Source organism: Geotrypetes seraphini, chromosome 3 (genome assembly GCF_902459505.1).
Source record: "Geotrypetes seraphini chromosome 3, aGeoSer1.1, whole genome shotgun sequence".
Classification (NCBI taxonomy): Eukaryota; Metazoa; Chordata; class Amphibia; order Gymnophiona; family Dermophiidae; genus Geotrypetes; species Geotrypetes seraphini.
The window spans coordinates 245544193-245562267 of NC_047086.1; the positions used below are offsets into that span (position 1 = coordinate 245544193).

The window sequence follows — 18075 nt, forward strand, 5'->3', positions numbered from 1 at the left end:
AAGGCCGTGGCTGCTGCCAGAAGGATGTTGGGCTATATAAAGAGAGGCGTAACCAGTAGAAGAACAAAGGTGTTGATGCCCCCTGGTGAGGGCCCGTTTGGAATATTGTGTTCAGTTTTTGAGACCATATCTGGTGAAGGACACAAAAAGGCTTGAAGCGGTCCAGAGGAGGGCGACGAAAATGATAGGAGCTTTGCGCCAAAAGACATATGAGGAGGGATTGGAATCCCTGAATATGTATATCTTAGAGGAAAGGAGGGACAAGGGAGATATGATTCAGATGTTCAAATATTAGTGTAGAACAACATCTTTTCCAGAGAAAGAAAAATGGTAATCCAGAGGGCGTAATTTGAGTTTGAGGGGTAGTAGACTCAAGAGCAATGTAAGGAAATTTCTTCTTTACGAAGAGGGTAGTGGATGCCTGGAATGTGCTCCCTAGAGAAGTGGTGATGAAAAAGGTGATGGAGTTCAAAAAAACATGGGATGAACACAGAGGATCTAGAATCAGAAAATAATAGTAAATATTGAAGAACTAAGGCCAGTACTGGGCAGACTTGCACGGTCTGTGTCTGCATATGGCCATTTGGTGGAGGATGGGCTGGGGTGGGCTTCAACAGCTGGGAGAGTGTAGATGGACTGGAGTGAGCTTTGACGGAGACTTCAGTATTTGGAACCTAAGGACAGTACCGGGCAGAGCTTTGGATTCTTGCCCAGAAATAGCTAAGAAGAAGAAGAAAAACAAAAACAACAATTTTTTTGACTGAATCAGGTTGGGCAGACTAGCTGGACCATTCGGGTCTTTATCTGCCGTCATCTACAATGTTACTATCTCATACATACCTGTTTACAGACTTGGGGTGAATAACCTCATAGGCATAAAAAAGCTTTTTATGTTAACAACCAAAATGTGCTTTCAAAGTGATAACTTTACTCATCTAAAACAAATTGTGCAAATTATTAATGTGACAGACTGTCACACCAGTCAATATTTGGTCTCTTAACCCAAATTTTACTTGCCTTTAGGAGTACATAATATGCCTGACAAGATATTTTGTGTCTGTATGTGATATGTATATCCCACATCTTTCCCCATATTTAAAAAATATTTCAAGGGAGGTAGACGCTAATTTTAGCATCCAAATGGCTAAGAGTCCCATGAAGAGTGTTTGACTTTCCACTTGTAGAGGGAGCTGTGTGTGTTTGAAAAGATAACATATGAACTTCATAGTTAGAGAACAGAATTTTAAGTGACATATAACTTTCTAGCAATCCCTTCCTTTTGTGTATTCACTCTCAATACCATTCATCACTCTTAGTACAAGGCCCAGAGCTCTAATAAATTGCCCCTCCATCTCTTAGACTCTCTTCCTCCCTTCAGCAATTCAAGGCGGACCTCGAGACGATCCATTTCAATGATGCCTATGCCTAATCTCTCTTTGCCTCATAAGAACATAAGAATAGCCTTACTGGGTCAGCCCAATCGTCCATCTAGCTCAGTAGCCCATCCTCACAGTGGTTAATCCAGATCACTAGTACCTGGCAGAACCCCAAAAAGAAACAACATTCCATGCTACTGACCCCAGTAGCCCATCCTCTCGATGGCCAATTCAGGACACCAGTACCTGGCAAAAACCCAAATAGCAACAACATTTCATGCTACCAATCCAGGGCAAGCAGTGGCTTCCCCCATGTCCGTCTCAATAACAGACCAAGAAATTGTCCAAATCTTTCTTAAAACCAGCTACATTAACCACTCTTACAACCTCTGGCAATGCGTTCCAGAGCTTAACTATTCGCCGAGTGAAAAAATATTTCCTCCAACTGATTTTAAAATTATTTTCCTGTACCTTCATTAAGTATCCCCTAGTCTTTGTAATTTTTGACGGAGTAAAAAAAATCGATCCACTTGTACCCATTCTACTCCACTCAGGATTTTGTAGACTTCAATCATATCTCCCCTCAGCCATCTCTTTTCCAAGCTGAAGAGCTCTAACCTTTTTAGTCTTTCCTCATACGAGAGGAGCTCCAGCCCCTTTATCATCTTGGCCACACTTCTTTGAACCTTTTCTAATTCAAATTCACATCCCCATCCTAATGCACTCTCTCCCGCCCGCCCCCCTCCCTGTTTTTCTATTACAAATTGTAGTTCCTACCCACACACCTCCTTCACTCTATTTCATCTCCATTTCTCTTTTACCCTCTTTAACTAACTTGTAAGCTGTTCAGACATGACATTTGTTGGACAGGGTAAATTCTTAATAAACTTAGAAACTTGAAAATGGGCACCCATTCCAGGAAGTATTAACGGCAGCTGAAAGCATATGGCTTACTTTGTTTCTTTTACATTTTGTATTAACTTTTCTGCTATAGTAGAATTGTGACAGGTGCACACAAAGTTTAGCTGTTATCTTGCTAGTGTGTGTGTGTGTGGTGGGGGGGGGGGAGTTGGAGAGGATTCTATTCTAAGTAGTTTATTTTAACTGAAAATGATGCTCATACCATCTGTGTTTCTGTTTTGTTTCCTAAGGGGAAAAAAAGATCTCATTCTATCTGTATTTGAGAACTTCTCATTATCCATTTTTATTGTACAGTAGAACCCCTTTATCTGTGGATTTAGTTTCTGTGGTTTCAGTTATCTATGGTTTACTGCGGCTCGAAAATATCATTGCAGCAACAACAAAACACAGAGAAGCCTGTGATTATCTACAATAGGCTAAGATTTTTTAAAGAAATAAATGTAAAAATATGTAATGTATTTAGACCCAAATTCTATAAATGGCGCTGCTAGTTAGGGGCTGTTAGGCACCCTAACGGTACCATTTTTAATTGGTTTAATCGACGCGATAATTGATTGCTTCTTTTGAAAGCAATTAAAATATCATTAAAAAAAAAAAAGATGGTGCCTCCACAAAAGTTGCCAGAACTGCAAATACGGAGGAGCCTACCCGTGCCTAAGGGTAAAACAGGCGTAAATGGTAAGCGCCTCTGTAGTTGCAATTCTCATCACACTTCCAGTGCCTATCTGTGACATAGCCACAATTCCATAAATGGCACCATTGCATAACTAACATGCGATCGGAGCTATTTTGTGGGCGGTTGCCTATCATAACGTCATTTATAGAATCCAGGCCTTAAACTGTGTGGGGCTGATTCTACAAAAGGGCATCCCTGACTGGAGGTGGCAGTAGGCATCCTACTGCCGTATGGTAGCCAATCGGGATACACGTTTTTAGAAGAAATTCTCCTGAGGAAGGACGCCTACACTGTAAGCGTTTGTTGTGGGTTTAGGGAGACGCATCGGGACACTTAAGCTTGCCCAAGGTGGGGCATGGGTGTGGTTTCACCCAAAGGTGGCCTCAGGTGAATGTACCTACACGTCTACCTAGAGCTAAGACAGACACCTGAAATGTATGCCTGCAAAATGCTGGCCTACATTTCACTCAGAAAACTAGATGTGGCTGGCTGAACTGATCGCGGCACAGGAATCCCCAATCAGCTGACTCTCTGAAACCACGGCTTGGAGAAGACATGACAGCATTGGAGCTCAAATCATCTTTTGTCAGCTAAGTCCATGAACGTGCCTCCGGGTGATTTTGCTGTTTTCTAAACCTGAGCTGTTATGTGAGGGAGTTTTTTTTGACAGTGAAAGTATCGAAAGCTGTTTTGATTTGTACCTTTTGGTTCTATACTGCTACATTAGTCTGAGGTTTTTTCTCCCTCTTTTTGGGTGCATGCTGGGTTTGAAGGGGCGGGGGTACCTCGGTGCCACAATCACACAACATTTTGACTCATTATTTTATTTGACTATTTTATAAGCCACATTGAATGTCACGGCTAATGTGGGAAACAAATGTTGATTAATGTAATGTGATATAAGAGACCAGAAAGGGGCTGAATGCCAAGAACGGCTGAATGATAGAGAAGTTGAGGCTGTTCAGGGGAGGGTTAAGTGAAAAGTATATGATGTAGTGGTGAGTATGAGGATATAAATGAGGAATGGAGAGAATGAAAGGGAAATAGAAAGCTTGGAAAAAATGGAAACTAGGAAGGTTGGGGAAGAGGTAAGAATGGGAAATGGCAAAAAGCTGGTAGGTAACTATCAGGTAAATAGAGAGATTAAGGGCTGCACAGTGAGTGGAGGGAAGAATGGAGAAGTAGAAATGGAAAAAAAGCAAAAGGAAAGATTGGTGTCAGATGACTTCACAACTAGCATTGAAACATGGTTGACCTGGGCCTACATATGAGGTGGGTGAGGCTCTGGTCCCCTTGAAGGGCAGACTGTATGGACCATGAGGATCTTTTCCTGCTATCATTTATTGTGTTTCTGTGTTAAAAGGAAGAGAAGACAAGAGGAAAGAGCAAAAATGGAAAGCAGAATGTGGGAGAGAACTTAGAAGCAGATGGACACAAAGAGACTGAAATCAATCTGATTTAAAAAATAAAATTCTCAGACAACAAAAATGTAGACAAGAACACATTTTACATGAAATTTTGGAAAATATGCATACTTTCTGTTGTATTTTGCACATTACAGGATGAAACTCAATTTCTCTTCTTCTAGCACTGTACTGCTCAGTCTGGTTTCCTTGATGCTTCCATTTAATTTTTGAAAAAACTTTTCCATGTCTAATTTGTAGTTCCTTGCTCTGTTTTAGGTGAGGTTCTAGCTACAGAATGACACGGGGTCAAAATCTTCCCCGTTCCCGCAGGAACTCGATTTCCCCGCGTCCGTGAGTTTTGTCACTGTCCCTGCCCCATTCCTGTAAGCTCTGCCTTAACCGCACAAGCCTCAGACACTTATGATTTTAAAGTGTTTGAGGCTTGTGCAGATGAGGACAGAGCTTGCAGGGATGGGACGGGAAAATGAGTTCTCGTGGGGATGGGGAAAAATTTGTCCCTGTGTCATTCTATAGTTCTGGCAGTATTCGCACACTAACTGGTTCTAGTTTCCAACAGCAAGTGTATTGGTAATCAAGGACCTGATGTAATATTTCAAGTGCATCCTCTTCATAGGTAGTGCTGCTGTAGTTTCAGTCCTGGGAATTATGGCTCTTGCAAAGGGGGGATAGGACTTCATATACCACTTTTTCTGTGTGGTTTACACAATCAAAGCGGTTTACATGGGGCAATGACATGTTAAGTTACTTGTGTTAAGTTACTTGTCCGGAGTCACAAAGTGCTGCAGTGGGAATCATATTCGCAACCTCAAGGACTTGAGGCAGCTGCTTGAACCACTAAACTACTCCTCCACTTGTGCTTTGATAAGTTTACTGTATAGATTTTCAGTGTGTTTTTGCAACGGTTGGGAATTGTGGTAGGTGATACAAAACTGGAGTTTCATGGTTTATACAGAGATTCTTAGAGCTGCCAAACTACCTGGAGGGGGATTTTAGACCATCCCTGGCTTACTGACTAAAGACTAAAAGGTCATGGATTTGATATTCCACCTTTCTGTGGTAAAACCAAAGCATTATATGCATTAAGGGACCTGCAACGTGGATTTCAATGGGCACAATCAGGGAATAATCAGTTACAACTGAGTTTTAGTCTTACCTCCTGAAGGTTGCCGCGTTTTTCGAGGAGATCGTGGCTGTCTCTGATAGGGATCGTTGGACCCATACAATTCAATGGTGCCAAGGTTCAACAGTACTGTTTTCTGGAGGTAATCAACCATTGCAATGCCATTACAATTTCCAAAAACTACTCTGTGGATGGGTAGAAACAGAAAGATAAATGTTATCAAAGTTAACAGATGATGGCATATTTGTAAAAAGCAGTGTTATTACAGGCTAGGGCTTTAACTCAAAATGAGAAATTCTCCTGTAGCACCTACTGACCTCACTCCAATGATGACTACTTACTTTCCCCCTGTTTACTTTCTAACATAGGCGTCAGAATGGGGGAGGCCACAGGGGCCATGGCCTCCCCCAAATTGGCAATTGGAAGTATGGCTCTCCCGATTCCCCCACCTACCGCTGTAATTTAAAATCTTCAGGTGGCCGGCAGCACAACGAAGCCAGGCTCCTGCTGTTGGCTTGCCCCGGAAGTGTTCTTTCAGCAGTACTTTTCAGCGTCCTGCCTACGTGGGAAGAGGAAGTGCTGCAGAAAGAACATTTCCAGGGCAGGCTGACGGCAGGAGGCTGGCTTTGATGTGCTACTGGCTGCTCAAAGATTTTAAATTATAGTGACAGGGAGGTGGTAGATGGGGGAGTCGGGAACTGGGGAGAGGTCATATCACAGGATCCAGCTGAGAGGGAGGCTGGGGTTGGGAATGAGGGAAGTTCAGATGCTGCACAGGCTACGGTGGGGGGGTGGGGGGGAATTGGGAAAGCAAGAAGGCCAATGCTGCATGGGCTGGGAGGGTGTTGGGATGGACAGATGCTGCACGGGCTGGGGGTTAGGAAGGGAGGGAAAGAGAGATGCATGAGTAGGGTGCTGGAAAGGGAGAGAAAGAGAGCTGCAGCTGATGGGTGAGGGGACGAGAAAAAGAGAATTGTTAGACATAGGTGTGTGGAGTAGGGGGAAAGGAAGAAAGAGGGAGAATTGTTAGACATAATAGTGGTGGAGAGGAGGGAGGGAGAAATGTTACACTGGGAGGGGGGACAGATATCAGATTCCAGAGAAGGGTGATGGAAGAAGGGAAGGGAGAGATGCCAGGCCACGGAATGGAAGAGAAGGAGGGGAGAGAGATATGCCAGACTCCATGAAGGAGAGGAGAGAGATGCCATACTGTGGAAAGGAGAGAGATGTTAGACCATGGGAAGATGGAAGGAATGAGAGAAAGATGCCAGACCATGAGAAAGGAGAGAAATTCTAGCCTATGGGAAGGAGAGAAAAAGATGCCAGACCATAGAAGGGAGAGGGGGGAAGGGGAAAACAGAAATATCTGACTATGGGAGAGGGAGAGAGAGGGATGATATGGTGCACAGGGATGTAGGGGAAGGAGAGGCAGAGGGAGGAGATGGCGCACAGCAATGGGTGTGGCAGGGAAGAACTGGGGCGGAGCTTAGGCGCAGTCCGGGGCAGAGCTTTTGTGCCCCCCAAACAAAAAAGTGTTTCGCTACCTAGTCTCTCTACAACCCTTATTCACTGCTGCCGGAACTAGGAACCTAAATCAATTTCATTAGGCTCTTAAATTTATAAAAGGCCGGTGGCAATAGGGATACAGCTAGAGCAAGGAATACATATATAATTTCCTGACCAAAGTCAACCAAAAATAAAACTTCTGTCTTATAACTGTACTATGGTGAGTGCCATTATCTTTTCTATAAATAGTGGTACTGGCAAAGTACTATCACAGTGTGTTTCTGTTGTCCTTAATACACTTTTAGTTGTGCTAAATAATGGTATTAAGAGACTTTGGTCTCTCCTACACAATAGCAAATGGTTTGTCCAGCAGCTTTCCTTCTTTTTTAATTTTTTTTGGGGGGGAGTCATGTCTTCAAAGGCAATGTTGAGCTATAAAATAACCTTTATTACTAACTAGAAACCGCAAGAAACCAGTCATTCACTACTGCCAATAGACTGAAAAAATGACATCAACCTTATGAATGTCAATTTTCCTCAACTGGAGATCACTGGAGGTCATGTAGCTAATTGGCATAGGGAAACTTGAACATTATCACAATATCCATAAGTAAACAGAATATAGAAAAATCTACCTAAATGTTTACTGTATTAACAAGGTTTCACGTCTGCAGACAATACTTGCAGATTTCCACACAAATCTCTACTTTTTCCTTTTATATTTTGCCACCTGCAGTACTGTGTGAAGCTGTTCTATTATTACTTGGGATCTAGCTAGGTACTTGGGACCTGGGTTGGCCACTATTGGAAACAGGATACTGGGCATGATGGACCTTCACTCTGTCCCAGTATGGCAATTCTTATGCATAACCATGTTCTCAAAAGCAACACAGAATTATTCAGCTCATGTGTTTGAAATTCCTGCATCCAGAGTATAAATGTAAAACCCATTTAATAAAAATACTTAACATACTTTCTTTCAAGCAGTCAGAATCATCACCAGTTAAAGTAAAATACAATATGTCCATTAACTTTTCACTCAGCAAGGTGAATTTCTGGTCTGCTGAATTCAAACATCATCATCTTTTAAACATGGATACAGATTTTTTAAGTCGCAGTTGGATAAGTATTTAGCGCCTGATTCTCTAAAGCAGTGGTTCTCAACCCTGTCCTGGGGATCCCCCAGCCAGTCGGGTTTTCAAGATATCCCTAATGAACATGCATGAGAGAGATTTGCATACCTGTCACTTCCATTATATGCAAATTTCTCTCATACATATTCATTAGGGATATCTTGAAAACCCGATTAGCTTGGGGGGTCCCCAGGACAGGGTTGAGAATCACTGCTCTATAGGATTCCAATCTTGGCAGCCGCCTAAGAAGTGGCTGCCGATCGCCGTCAATCACTCATCGGCGTCCTTTAGAGAATTGCGGCTTTTTCTTTTTCTTCTTACAGATGCCTTAAATGTAGGCCAGCATTTTACAGGCCTACATTTAAGGTGTCTGTCTCGCACCTATGGAGATGCATAGGGATGCTTACAGATGCCCAAGGCCGATGGAAACCATGCCCATGCCAGCCTTGGGCATTGGTAGTGTGCCTAGATGCCTCCGTAGGCATGAGTCAGATGCCTATATTGTAGACGTCCTTCGTGGCATGGATTTTTTTATACACCGATGAAAACAAAAACAAAAATCGTGGATACAGATGTTCTGGAGATAATTTATTAAACACTGACATATAAAACCATGAAAACTCAATTTAAAAAGTACAATGATAAAAAATACTGTGATAAAAATCCAACCGGACCCTACACGGTCCGTGTTTCGGTGAACACGCCTTCCTCAGGGGTCCAAAGGTTTGCAAACTCACATATAAAGAATTGGACTGAAAACAGTCTATTGTCTTTAAACATGTGAGAAAAGAACACCGCAGACAAGCTGTGGATCATTGGGTCTCCCTATTTTTCTTTGTTATGGATTTTTTATATAAACATGTGTTCCAATTGGCTGGTGAGATGGCAGTAGGACATCTACCGCCGCCTACAATCAGCACCTTATTGTGTTCTTCTGTCTCTCTTACAACCAGTGTGGGTCTGCTTCTGGCGGAAGTTCAGATATTTGACTAACATTGTCCAAGTGAAGTGAAATTAAAAAAACAAATGAAAGGAAGGACTCCCCGTTAAAAAAAAAGCCAAAAAACAATAACAAACAGCTAATTGAAAAGAGATGGGATAATTAATACTTACAACCCATATAAAGAGTTGACTGCTAGACTTGTTATTTGTTGTGGAGGTTCACCGCTGACCCATACCAGTTGAATAACCAGCTCAACCTGGTACCCTGCAGACTGTTTCAATGGATTGCTTCTGACTCTGTGGTACAAGTAAACGTACAAAAAGAAATCAGCTGTTTGCTCAATTCTATTCCTTTTGTTTAAAAAAAAATGATACTCTGTGATTTATTTTACAGGACCAACATAAGAATCGAGCAATGGGGTACATGGACATTCATATCCCATGTTCTAGTAGGTTGAAATAAACAGTACATTTGATGTTTGGTTGCAGATCACATTTCAGGGAATCAAACAAGAAACATTTCCAGCAGCAGCAGTGATCTGAATCACTAAGTTATAGCAGTAGCAAAAGAGCAAGCAATCAGTGGAGCCAGAAACGTGGAGACAACTCATTTGGCTGCCACTCCTTGAACTCAACAGAGGAAATGCCATGCTGGTCGAAACACTCATCCTTCTTTTGCAGGAATGCATCAGATCAGGTGGAAGGAAAGTTACAGGGGGAGCTCCTCAGACTGGAAGAGTGAACTGAGGAAATAATGGCTTAAGAACAATAAAAACACAACAATTGGTATGAAGGACTTGAACATTATCATAATTCACTAGACAAAGAAGTAAAGATGCAAGGAATAAATGATAAGAAACCAAGCAACTCCATAGCACCGGTATGCTGTTTATTGGACAAATCTAAACTCAATGTGGCCATGTTTTGGCAGATCCCTGTATCCAGGGTGCAATGTCTACAAACAAACATAAGTAACACTATAATGATTAAAAAAAATAAATAAATAAAATCATGAACAAGCCATATAGGTAAGAAATACCCACAAATTAAAATATGCATACATGAATCATTACTACCCCAAATATGAGTTATAGTGAGAAAACAAAAAACCCCCACAAAAAACCCAAACAAACCATTTGTATGTTAACAACTTGGCTTATAAAGTGATGTATAAAAATTACCTAGACTGCCAGAGTACACAAATCGAATACAAAAGTTTAATAGCAACTGTGGTCACTGTCAAATCCAATCTTTGAAAATAAAAATTAATCCTGGTAAATTATAAAGATCTTTTGTTGAACATAAGCATATGCTATTTGATTTGAAAGGATTGATATACCAAATGAGGACAAATGAATTATTGAACCTGTAAAAAAATATATATATGTGAACTACTGTTCAAGCTAACAAAAGACTGAATGCTAACATATAAAGATGTGTTTTCTAGTACACAAGGTGAAAAATCATCACGAATGAACATGCAGCACTCCACAATAAAGGTGAATAATATGTTGTGACCCATAATTGCCTACCGAACAGCTGTAGAAACATTTTAAATAAATATTGAGGGGCATTTTCCATATGATTACTAAGTCCAAATTGAGATGTTGTCTCAAAAATATCTAAAAAAATAGTCTTGCTCATAGCTGAAATCGAACCAGAAAAACAACTAAAACATCTAAAATTTTGGTCCAATTATGACTTTAACTTAGATATTAAAACCAAAACAAAAAAAGTGGAAACAATAGTCTCTGGATGTGGCAGGAACAGTCAGGTTTTAAAAGTTTATTAAAAATAAAATATCAAAACATTAAATCATGTATAAGCATCAAGGTTCACAATCCATGTGTTCAGAAAATCATACATATGCCCAAATCGTATCAAATTAATGGCTCACAAAGATGTAAACTTATACCAGACACTACACCGTCCGTGTTTCGGCACAACTTTGCCTTCATCAGGGGTCCTGATGGATGGAAAAATACCGAGAACGAGCAATTAGGCTGTTAGGCTAATTAGACCTCTTATGGCAAAGAATCCCCATAAGGAGTGAAACAAGATATTTTCACACTGACCCTGTAAGTACCATTTAAAAAAAAAAATGGCATAAAACAAGTCGTAGGGAGGTCTGTCTGGCAGCATTCCTAGTAAACTGGTCACACAGACATCCCAGCAGTGCAGAGGGGCAGCCAAGTATTTAGTGTAGTGGACATCAAATAAAGATACTCAGGTACAAATCACTACTAAACCCCTTCATATTGTACAGTAAGCTCTCAAGGAACAGAGAAAACCTACTGTACCTAACAGTCCATCACTACAATAGCCCTCAGACTTTCAGGTCACTTTAGGTACAGAAAGTACTTCTACATTCCAGAATGAGCCACATATTTGTATTGAAATGACAGTTAAAGTGGGACTTGAACCTGGATCCCATTGTTAATTGCCCACTGCACTGACCACTAGGCTACTCCATCCAGTTGCTTTCTGCTTTCTTATGAATGGCCATAATATTTGGAGCTTTCATAGTGCCTGGAATCTACTGTTACTGTCTCATCTTTGGGAGAAAGAGAAAGGGGAGAAGGGAAGGGGGTCAGTGACTATGGGGTATTAGGGGTTCGAAGTCAACTTTCCGAAATCTCAACTTCAACCCTCTCAAAGTCTACAATTCATAGGGGCTCGACACCATTCAACTCAGGGCATTCCTACCTCAACAAACACAAGACAATTTGATTCAAATTTGCAACCAGGCTTATCACCTTCCGTCCATCTCAGCCACATGGCATCCACAGTTCATGTTACCCCCTTTGCGAGACTCCATCTCAGGACACCTCAGTGGTCACTGACATCCCAATGGTCTCAAGCTCTCGATCCACTCACAAATGATTACAGTTACATCTTCACTTTGTCTTAATCTCTCCAGTGGTCAGCAGGTTAATTAGGGCACTTTTTATGATTTTAGACCTGATTTAGGGTACTTTTTCTGATCCAGACTTGAAACAGGGGTAGATCAAAACATACTTTTTTTTTTGCCCTGGATTTTTTTTTTTGTTCCATTATTGCTAAAAAGTTCAGATTTTAAGCACACCCAAGTCTCACTCCAAACATGCTCCCTTGCAATTTAACTGAATTGTGGAGTTAAATGCCCCGATTCTGAGTTTTGAAAATCATGACTTAGAGGTTCTTGTGAGAAAAACATCCATCTGCCACTTTGTGCCATTTTCGAGATGTTTTTCTCTTTCATAAATGATCATCATTGTTATTTCAGATGTATGATAAACAAATTTGTGCCCTCTCATTTGTCTTTTTCGGGCTGAGTGAGAGAGCATCTTAGAATGCTGAAATCTTTATGCCACATATTGATTTCTCAGAGATACTAACACTGGTATAGTCCTTAAAAATTGCTGATAGTGATAAACTTACACTCTGATCTCTAGAGCTATTTATGTGTAAGAAATAACATATGACCACTCAGTGGTGTAGTGAGTGAAGGTGGTGTGCAGGGTTATCGTTGTGCCATGTATCCCCCCTGCGCTATGCACCTGACCCTGCATACCTCTCCATAAATCTTTGCCAGCAGCAAGCAGCGTCTCCTACTTGCTGTTTGTGTCAGCCTCAGCTCTCCTTCTGATGTAATTTCCTGGTCCCGTGACCAGGAAGTGATCTCCATAAAGAAAATTGTGCTTGGTGCATGGAGGTGAGGAGATGTGCTGGTGCACCACCAAGATGGCTCCTGGGGCAGTCTTCTGCACCCCCCACCCCTCTCACTACAGTACTGTGACCACTGAATGTTTACTTTTTAAATGGAATGAAACCTTTCAATTACAATGGATTATACATCTATAATTCACAAGCATGTAAATCAAACCTGACAAAACCAGACCAAGCTCAAACAGCAACTATGTACAGAATGCAGGGCACGGAAAGGCTATTTAAAAACTGCTGACTACAATGCTATTAAAAAAAGAGAAATCCCATGAAAAGCTGATAGAGTTTGGCATCAGGAATTTTGATGTCATGAGATGACATGGAACCTTTTATCAGACTATAATAACCTGAAACTGATACACTGAAAATACTGGAAAAAAGTAGTATACCAAGGTGCTCATTGTCAAAACAGAAAAAAACATCTATAAGGGGCATATGAACTTTTTTTTTACCAAAACGTCAGTCACTATTTTCAAAACCCATTTTGTAGATGGTTTTCTATGCTGTTTATCTGCAGTACAACTATATCTTAAGGGGGCGTATTAGGGGCATGTTTTTGATGGGACTAGGGCATACTTACTGTATGATTTGGACCTTTTTTTTTGCAATAATGGAACATTGTAGAAAACATCCTGGGAAAAAATTGGATGTTTTGAGGCTAGACCTGTGACAAAAACTAGTAAGGAAAATAAACAAATTCAATAAAAAACAAAGAACAAAAAATATGCTTTCTCATTAAAACCAACATTAATCAGTATTCAAAATATTGTATTGTGAGTTGGTTTTAATGAGAAAGTATATTTTTTTTGTTCTTTTGTTTTTTATTGAATTCGTTTATTTTTCATTGGTTTTTGTGATTCAATATTATATTTTGGTTTTCTCCCAAGTTTTTTTCTTTTTTGAAAAACTAGTAAGGGCCAACAGATGTCCAAACTGACCAGATGACCACTGAGGGATTAAGGCATGACCCCATCTTATTTCCCCCAGTGGTCACTGATCCCTACCACCCCACAAAAATATGAATAATCAGCCTGTATGACAGTTTCACATGGGCAGTCTTACTATAGCAGCAAGCTTGCTCCTGTAGTAGCCTAGTAGTTGGTGCAGGGGCCAACAGAGATGGGGACTAGAGAATGACACGGTGACAAAATTCATCACCCTTCCCGTCCCCGCGGATAACCGCAGGAAATAATCCCATGTCATTTTTTAGTGTCTATTTCAACCTCGGTCCTTCTACACCAGCATTCTTCAAAGCAAAGCTTGCGGGTCAGTGGTTGTGGCCATTCATACTCTGATTCTTATGTGAGCCAAGGATAATGAAGACATTGTGACATCACTGATGTGATTGGCTCTTAGGTACTGGTAGAATGAGGCATTATGACATCACAATATCTGCTCTGGATACCAGAGACTGTCATTCTGTAGTGTCTATCTCAACTTCAATCCTTCTACACCAGCATTCTTCAAAGCAAAGCTTGCGGGTCAGTGGTTGTGGCCATTCACACTCTGATTCTTCCCTCTTTCTTTAAAGAATGACATGAAGATGGCTTCCCGCGGTTATCCGCGGGGATGGGAACGGTGATGAATTTTGTCACCGTGTCATTCTCTAATGGGGACCCAGGCCCATATCCTACTCTAACTAGTACACATGTGGGTGGGACATACAGATCCTCCAAAACCTACTGTACCTAAGTATAGGTGACAGCTGCAGGCATAAGGGTTCTCCATACAATTTAGTAAAATGTGTATCTGGGACCTTTAAGTGAAGTTCACTACCGTGTTACCTAGGGTGCCCCACTGCTCTGCTGGGATGTCTGTGTGGCCAGTCTACTAAGAATGCTGGCCCCTCCTACATCCCAATGGTTCATAAAGATAGATTGCACTGAGCACATCATCATCTAGGAAATGGCCATTTTTGAAAATAAAGAGAGAGGTTTTCCTGTTTTGAGAATAGTCATGTTTGCTACTGGATTTCTGGACGTTTTCCATAAAACCTCGAAACTTGGATTCAGACATCTAGAGGGCGGGCCAAAAGTAGGTATACAGTATTTATTCATTATTTCTTTTTATTGCACAGGTATTGAATACACTACTGAATGATAATCAAGTAAAAGCAAAATGATGTAACTGATACAAAAACATGAATTCATGACACAAGTACAATATAAAGAAATGATGAGTAAATGCTGTATTCCTACTTTTGGCCCACCCTGTATATCGAAAATTGCAGTACAAACAATATTAGTAAAAAAAAACCCCCAAACAATAAAAAACTGTAACCGTGCAGAGCTAAGGCAGGAGTGTAAGTAAAATCTGCTTAGAATGCTTCATGGGTATTTGAATTTAACTGAAAATAATAAAAAGCTCTTTATCAGTGTTAAATGTGCACTGTAAAAAATTGCCATTTGGAAACAGGGACGAAGTGTGAAGTTATAAAATTTGCAGATGACACCAAACTCTGCAACAGAGTTAGGACCACAGAGGAGTGCGAAGACCTGCAAAGGGACCTAATCAAACTGGAAGAGTGGGCAAATAAATGGCAAATGCGCTTTAACATAGAGAAATGCAAGGTCATACATATAGGGAAAAGGAACCCGATGTTCAGCTACAAAATGGGGGGAGCATTGCTGGGGGAAAGTCATCTTGAAAAAGACTTGGGTGTGCTGGTGGATACAACAATGAAATCATCGGCACAATGTGCAGCGGCCTCAAAGAAAGCGAACAGAATGCTGGGCATCATTAAGAAGGGTATCACAACCAGGACGAAGGAAGTCATCATGCCGCTGTATCGTGCGATGGTGCGCCCGCATCTGGAATACTGTGTCCAATATTGATCGCCGTACCTCAAGAAGAACATGGCGATACTTGAGAGGGTCAAGAGAAGAGCGACGAAAATGATAAAAGGTCTGGAAGACTGTTCATACGCTGACAGGCTGGACAAGCTGGGGCTCTTCTCCCTGGAGAAGAGGAGACTTAGAGGAGACATGATAGAAACTTTCAAGATCATGAAGGGCATAGAGAAGGTAGACAAGGATAGATTCTTCAGACTACGGAGAACCACAAGTACGAGAGGGCACTCGGGGAAACTGGAAGGGGACAGGTTTAGAACCAATGCCAGGAGGTTTTTCTTCACTCAGAGGGTTGTGGACACATGGAACGTGCTCCCGGAGGAGGTGATCGGGCAGAGTACACTAAGGGGATTCAAAGAGGGATTGGATAGATTCCTGAAGGATAGGGGGATTGAGGGATACAGAGAGAGGTAGATAGGGTATAGAAAGAGTATAGATACAAAAATAAGGGGGCTATAGGGCTAAATCAAGAAAACCTGACAGGTCATGGACCTGATGGGCCACCGTGAGTGCGGACTGCTGGGTGCGATGGACCTCTGGCAATTTCTTATGTTCTTAAACAATCAAAACAGAGACCAAAAAAAAGTCATAGAAAGTCTCTTACTAAAGATTAGCTTGTTATCTGCAGCAGGACCTATAGGAATAAAATGGGTCTCGTGGCAGATAAGATGCGCTAACCTTTGGTAAAGGACTCTATAGAGCACAGTTCTTCAACCGCCGGTCCGCAGCCTGGTACCGGTCCGCAGGAAATTTTTGCCGGTAAGCGCAGGACCGGCAAGATTGACTCATTTGAACTTCCTGCCGGTCCGCGCAGGACCGGCAAGATCAGAATCGGAAGCGTGCGCTGGGCCGGAGAGATCTTGGGGAGCCTCCGACAGTGGCTTTCTCCCCTCTCTGCAGCTCTCCTTTACTTCCCAGCGCAGCGATTCACGAAGGCAGCCTCGGGGCTTTTGCTGAGTCGCGGCTGCCTCTGATGATGCAACTTCCTCTTTCCTCAGAGGCGGCGCGACCCAACAAAGGACCCGAGGCTGCCTTCGTGAATCGCTTTGCTGGGGAGTAAGAAGAGCTGCTGGGAGGGGAGACAACCACTATCAGTCTGGGAAGCTGCTGGGCAGGGGAAAAAAGGGACAGCTGCTACTGGAAAGGGAGAAGGAGAGATGCTTCTGGGAAGGGAGGAGGGAAAGGAATCTGGGAAGCTGCTGGGCCAGGAAAAAAAAGGGACAGCTGCTACTGGAGAGGGAGAAGGAGAAGGAGAGATGCATCTGGGAGGGGAGGAGGGAAAGGAATCTGGGAAGCTGCTGGGCCAGGAAAAAAAAGGACAGCTGCTACTGGAGAGGGAGAAGAAGGAGAGATGCTTCTGGGAGGGGAGGAGGGAAAGGAATCTGGGAAGCTGCTGGGCAAGATAAAAAAAGGGACAGCTGCTACTGGACAGGGAGAAGGAGAGATGCTTCTGGGAGGGGAGGAGGGAAAGGAATCTGGGAAGCTGCTGGGCAAGGAAAAAAAGGGACAGCTGCTACTGGATAGGGAGAAGAAGGAGAGATGCTTCTGGGAGGGGAGGAGGGAAAGGAATCTGGGAAGCTGCTGGGCTAGGAAAAAAAGGGACAGCTGCTACTGGAGAGGGAGAAGGAGACGGAGAGATGCTTCTGGGAGGGGAGGAGGGAAAGGAATCTGGGAAGCTGCTGGGCAAGATAAAAAAAGGGACAGCTGCTACTGGACAGGGAGAAGAAGAAGGAGAGATGCTTCTGGGAGGGGAGGAGGGAAAGGAATCTGGGAAGCTGCTGGGCAAGGAAAAAAAGGTACAGCTGCTACTGGAGAGGGAGAAGGAGAGATGCTTCTGGGAGGGGAGGAGGGAAAGGAATCTGGGAAGCTGCTGGGCAAGGAAAAAAAAGGGACAGCTGCTACTGGAGAGGGAGACGGAGAGATGCTGCTGGGAGGGGAGGAAGGGAAGAGAGTTACTGCTGGACAGGAGGAGGAGGGAAGGGAGAATGAAAAAAGGAAGGAAACAGCTGGCAGAGAGATTAGAGGAGGGGAAGGGGAGACACAGGCATGAGAAAGTAGAGAGATTGATGATAGGAAGGGGTCAGCAGAAAAATAAGCAGAGGGACAACGATGATAGATCTGGTGTAGGAGAGATAAAAATGAAGAGAGCAGTGAAGCTGGAATGAATCATGTAAATAGGAGAGAGGGGCACAAGCTGGATGGAAAGGGGAGAGGGACATAGAAAGAAGACAGATACCATATGGAAGGGGGAGAGGACAGATAGTGGATGGAAGGGGCAGATGCTGGATTGAAGAGACAGAGAGGGCATACGCTGGAAGGAAGAGAGTGAAAAAAAGATTGAAAGCAGAAACCAGAGACGACAAAAGGTAGAAAAAAATAATTGTATTTCTATTTTGTGATTAGAATATATCAGATTTGAA

At 42.4% G+C, this 18075-nt stretch overlaps 1 protein-coding gene across 11 annotated transcripts in view; it reads right to left on the minus strand.

Moving 5' to 3' along the window:
• Positions 1 to 18075, minus strand: part of STXBP5 (syntaxin binding protein 5) — a 904657-nt gene that overhangs the window by 170660 nt on the left and 715922 nt on the right. For all 11 annotated transcript variants that reach the window (XM_033939585.1, XM_033939588.1, XM_033939587.1 and 8 more), the window contains exons 17-18: positions 9273 to 9398; positions 5554 to 5705 (exon numbers count right to left, since the gene is read on the minus strand). In XM_033939585.1, the coding sequence (XP_033795476.1) occupies positions 5554 to 5705; positions 9273 to 9398 (278 nt within the window). The remainder of the gene's footprint in view (positions 1 to 5553; positions 5706 to 9272; positions 9399 to 18075) is intronic.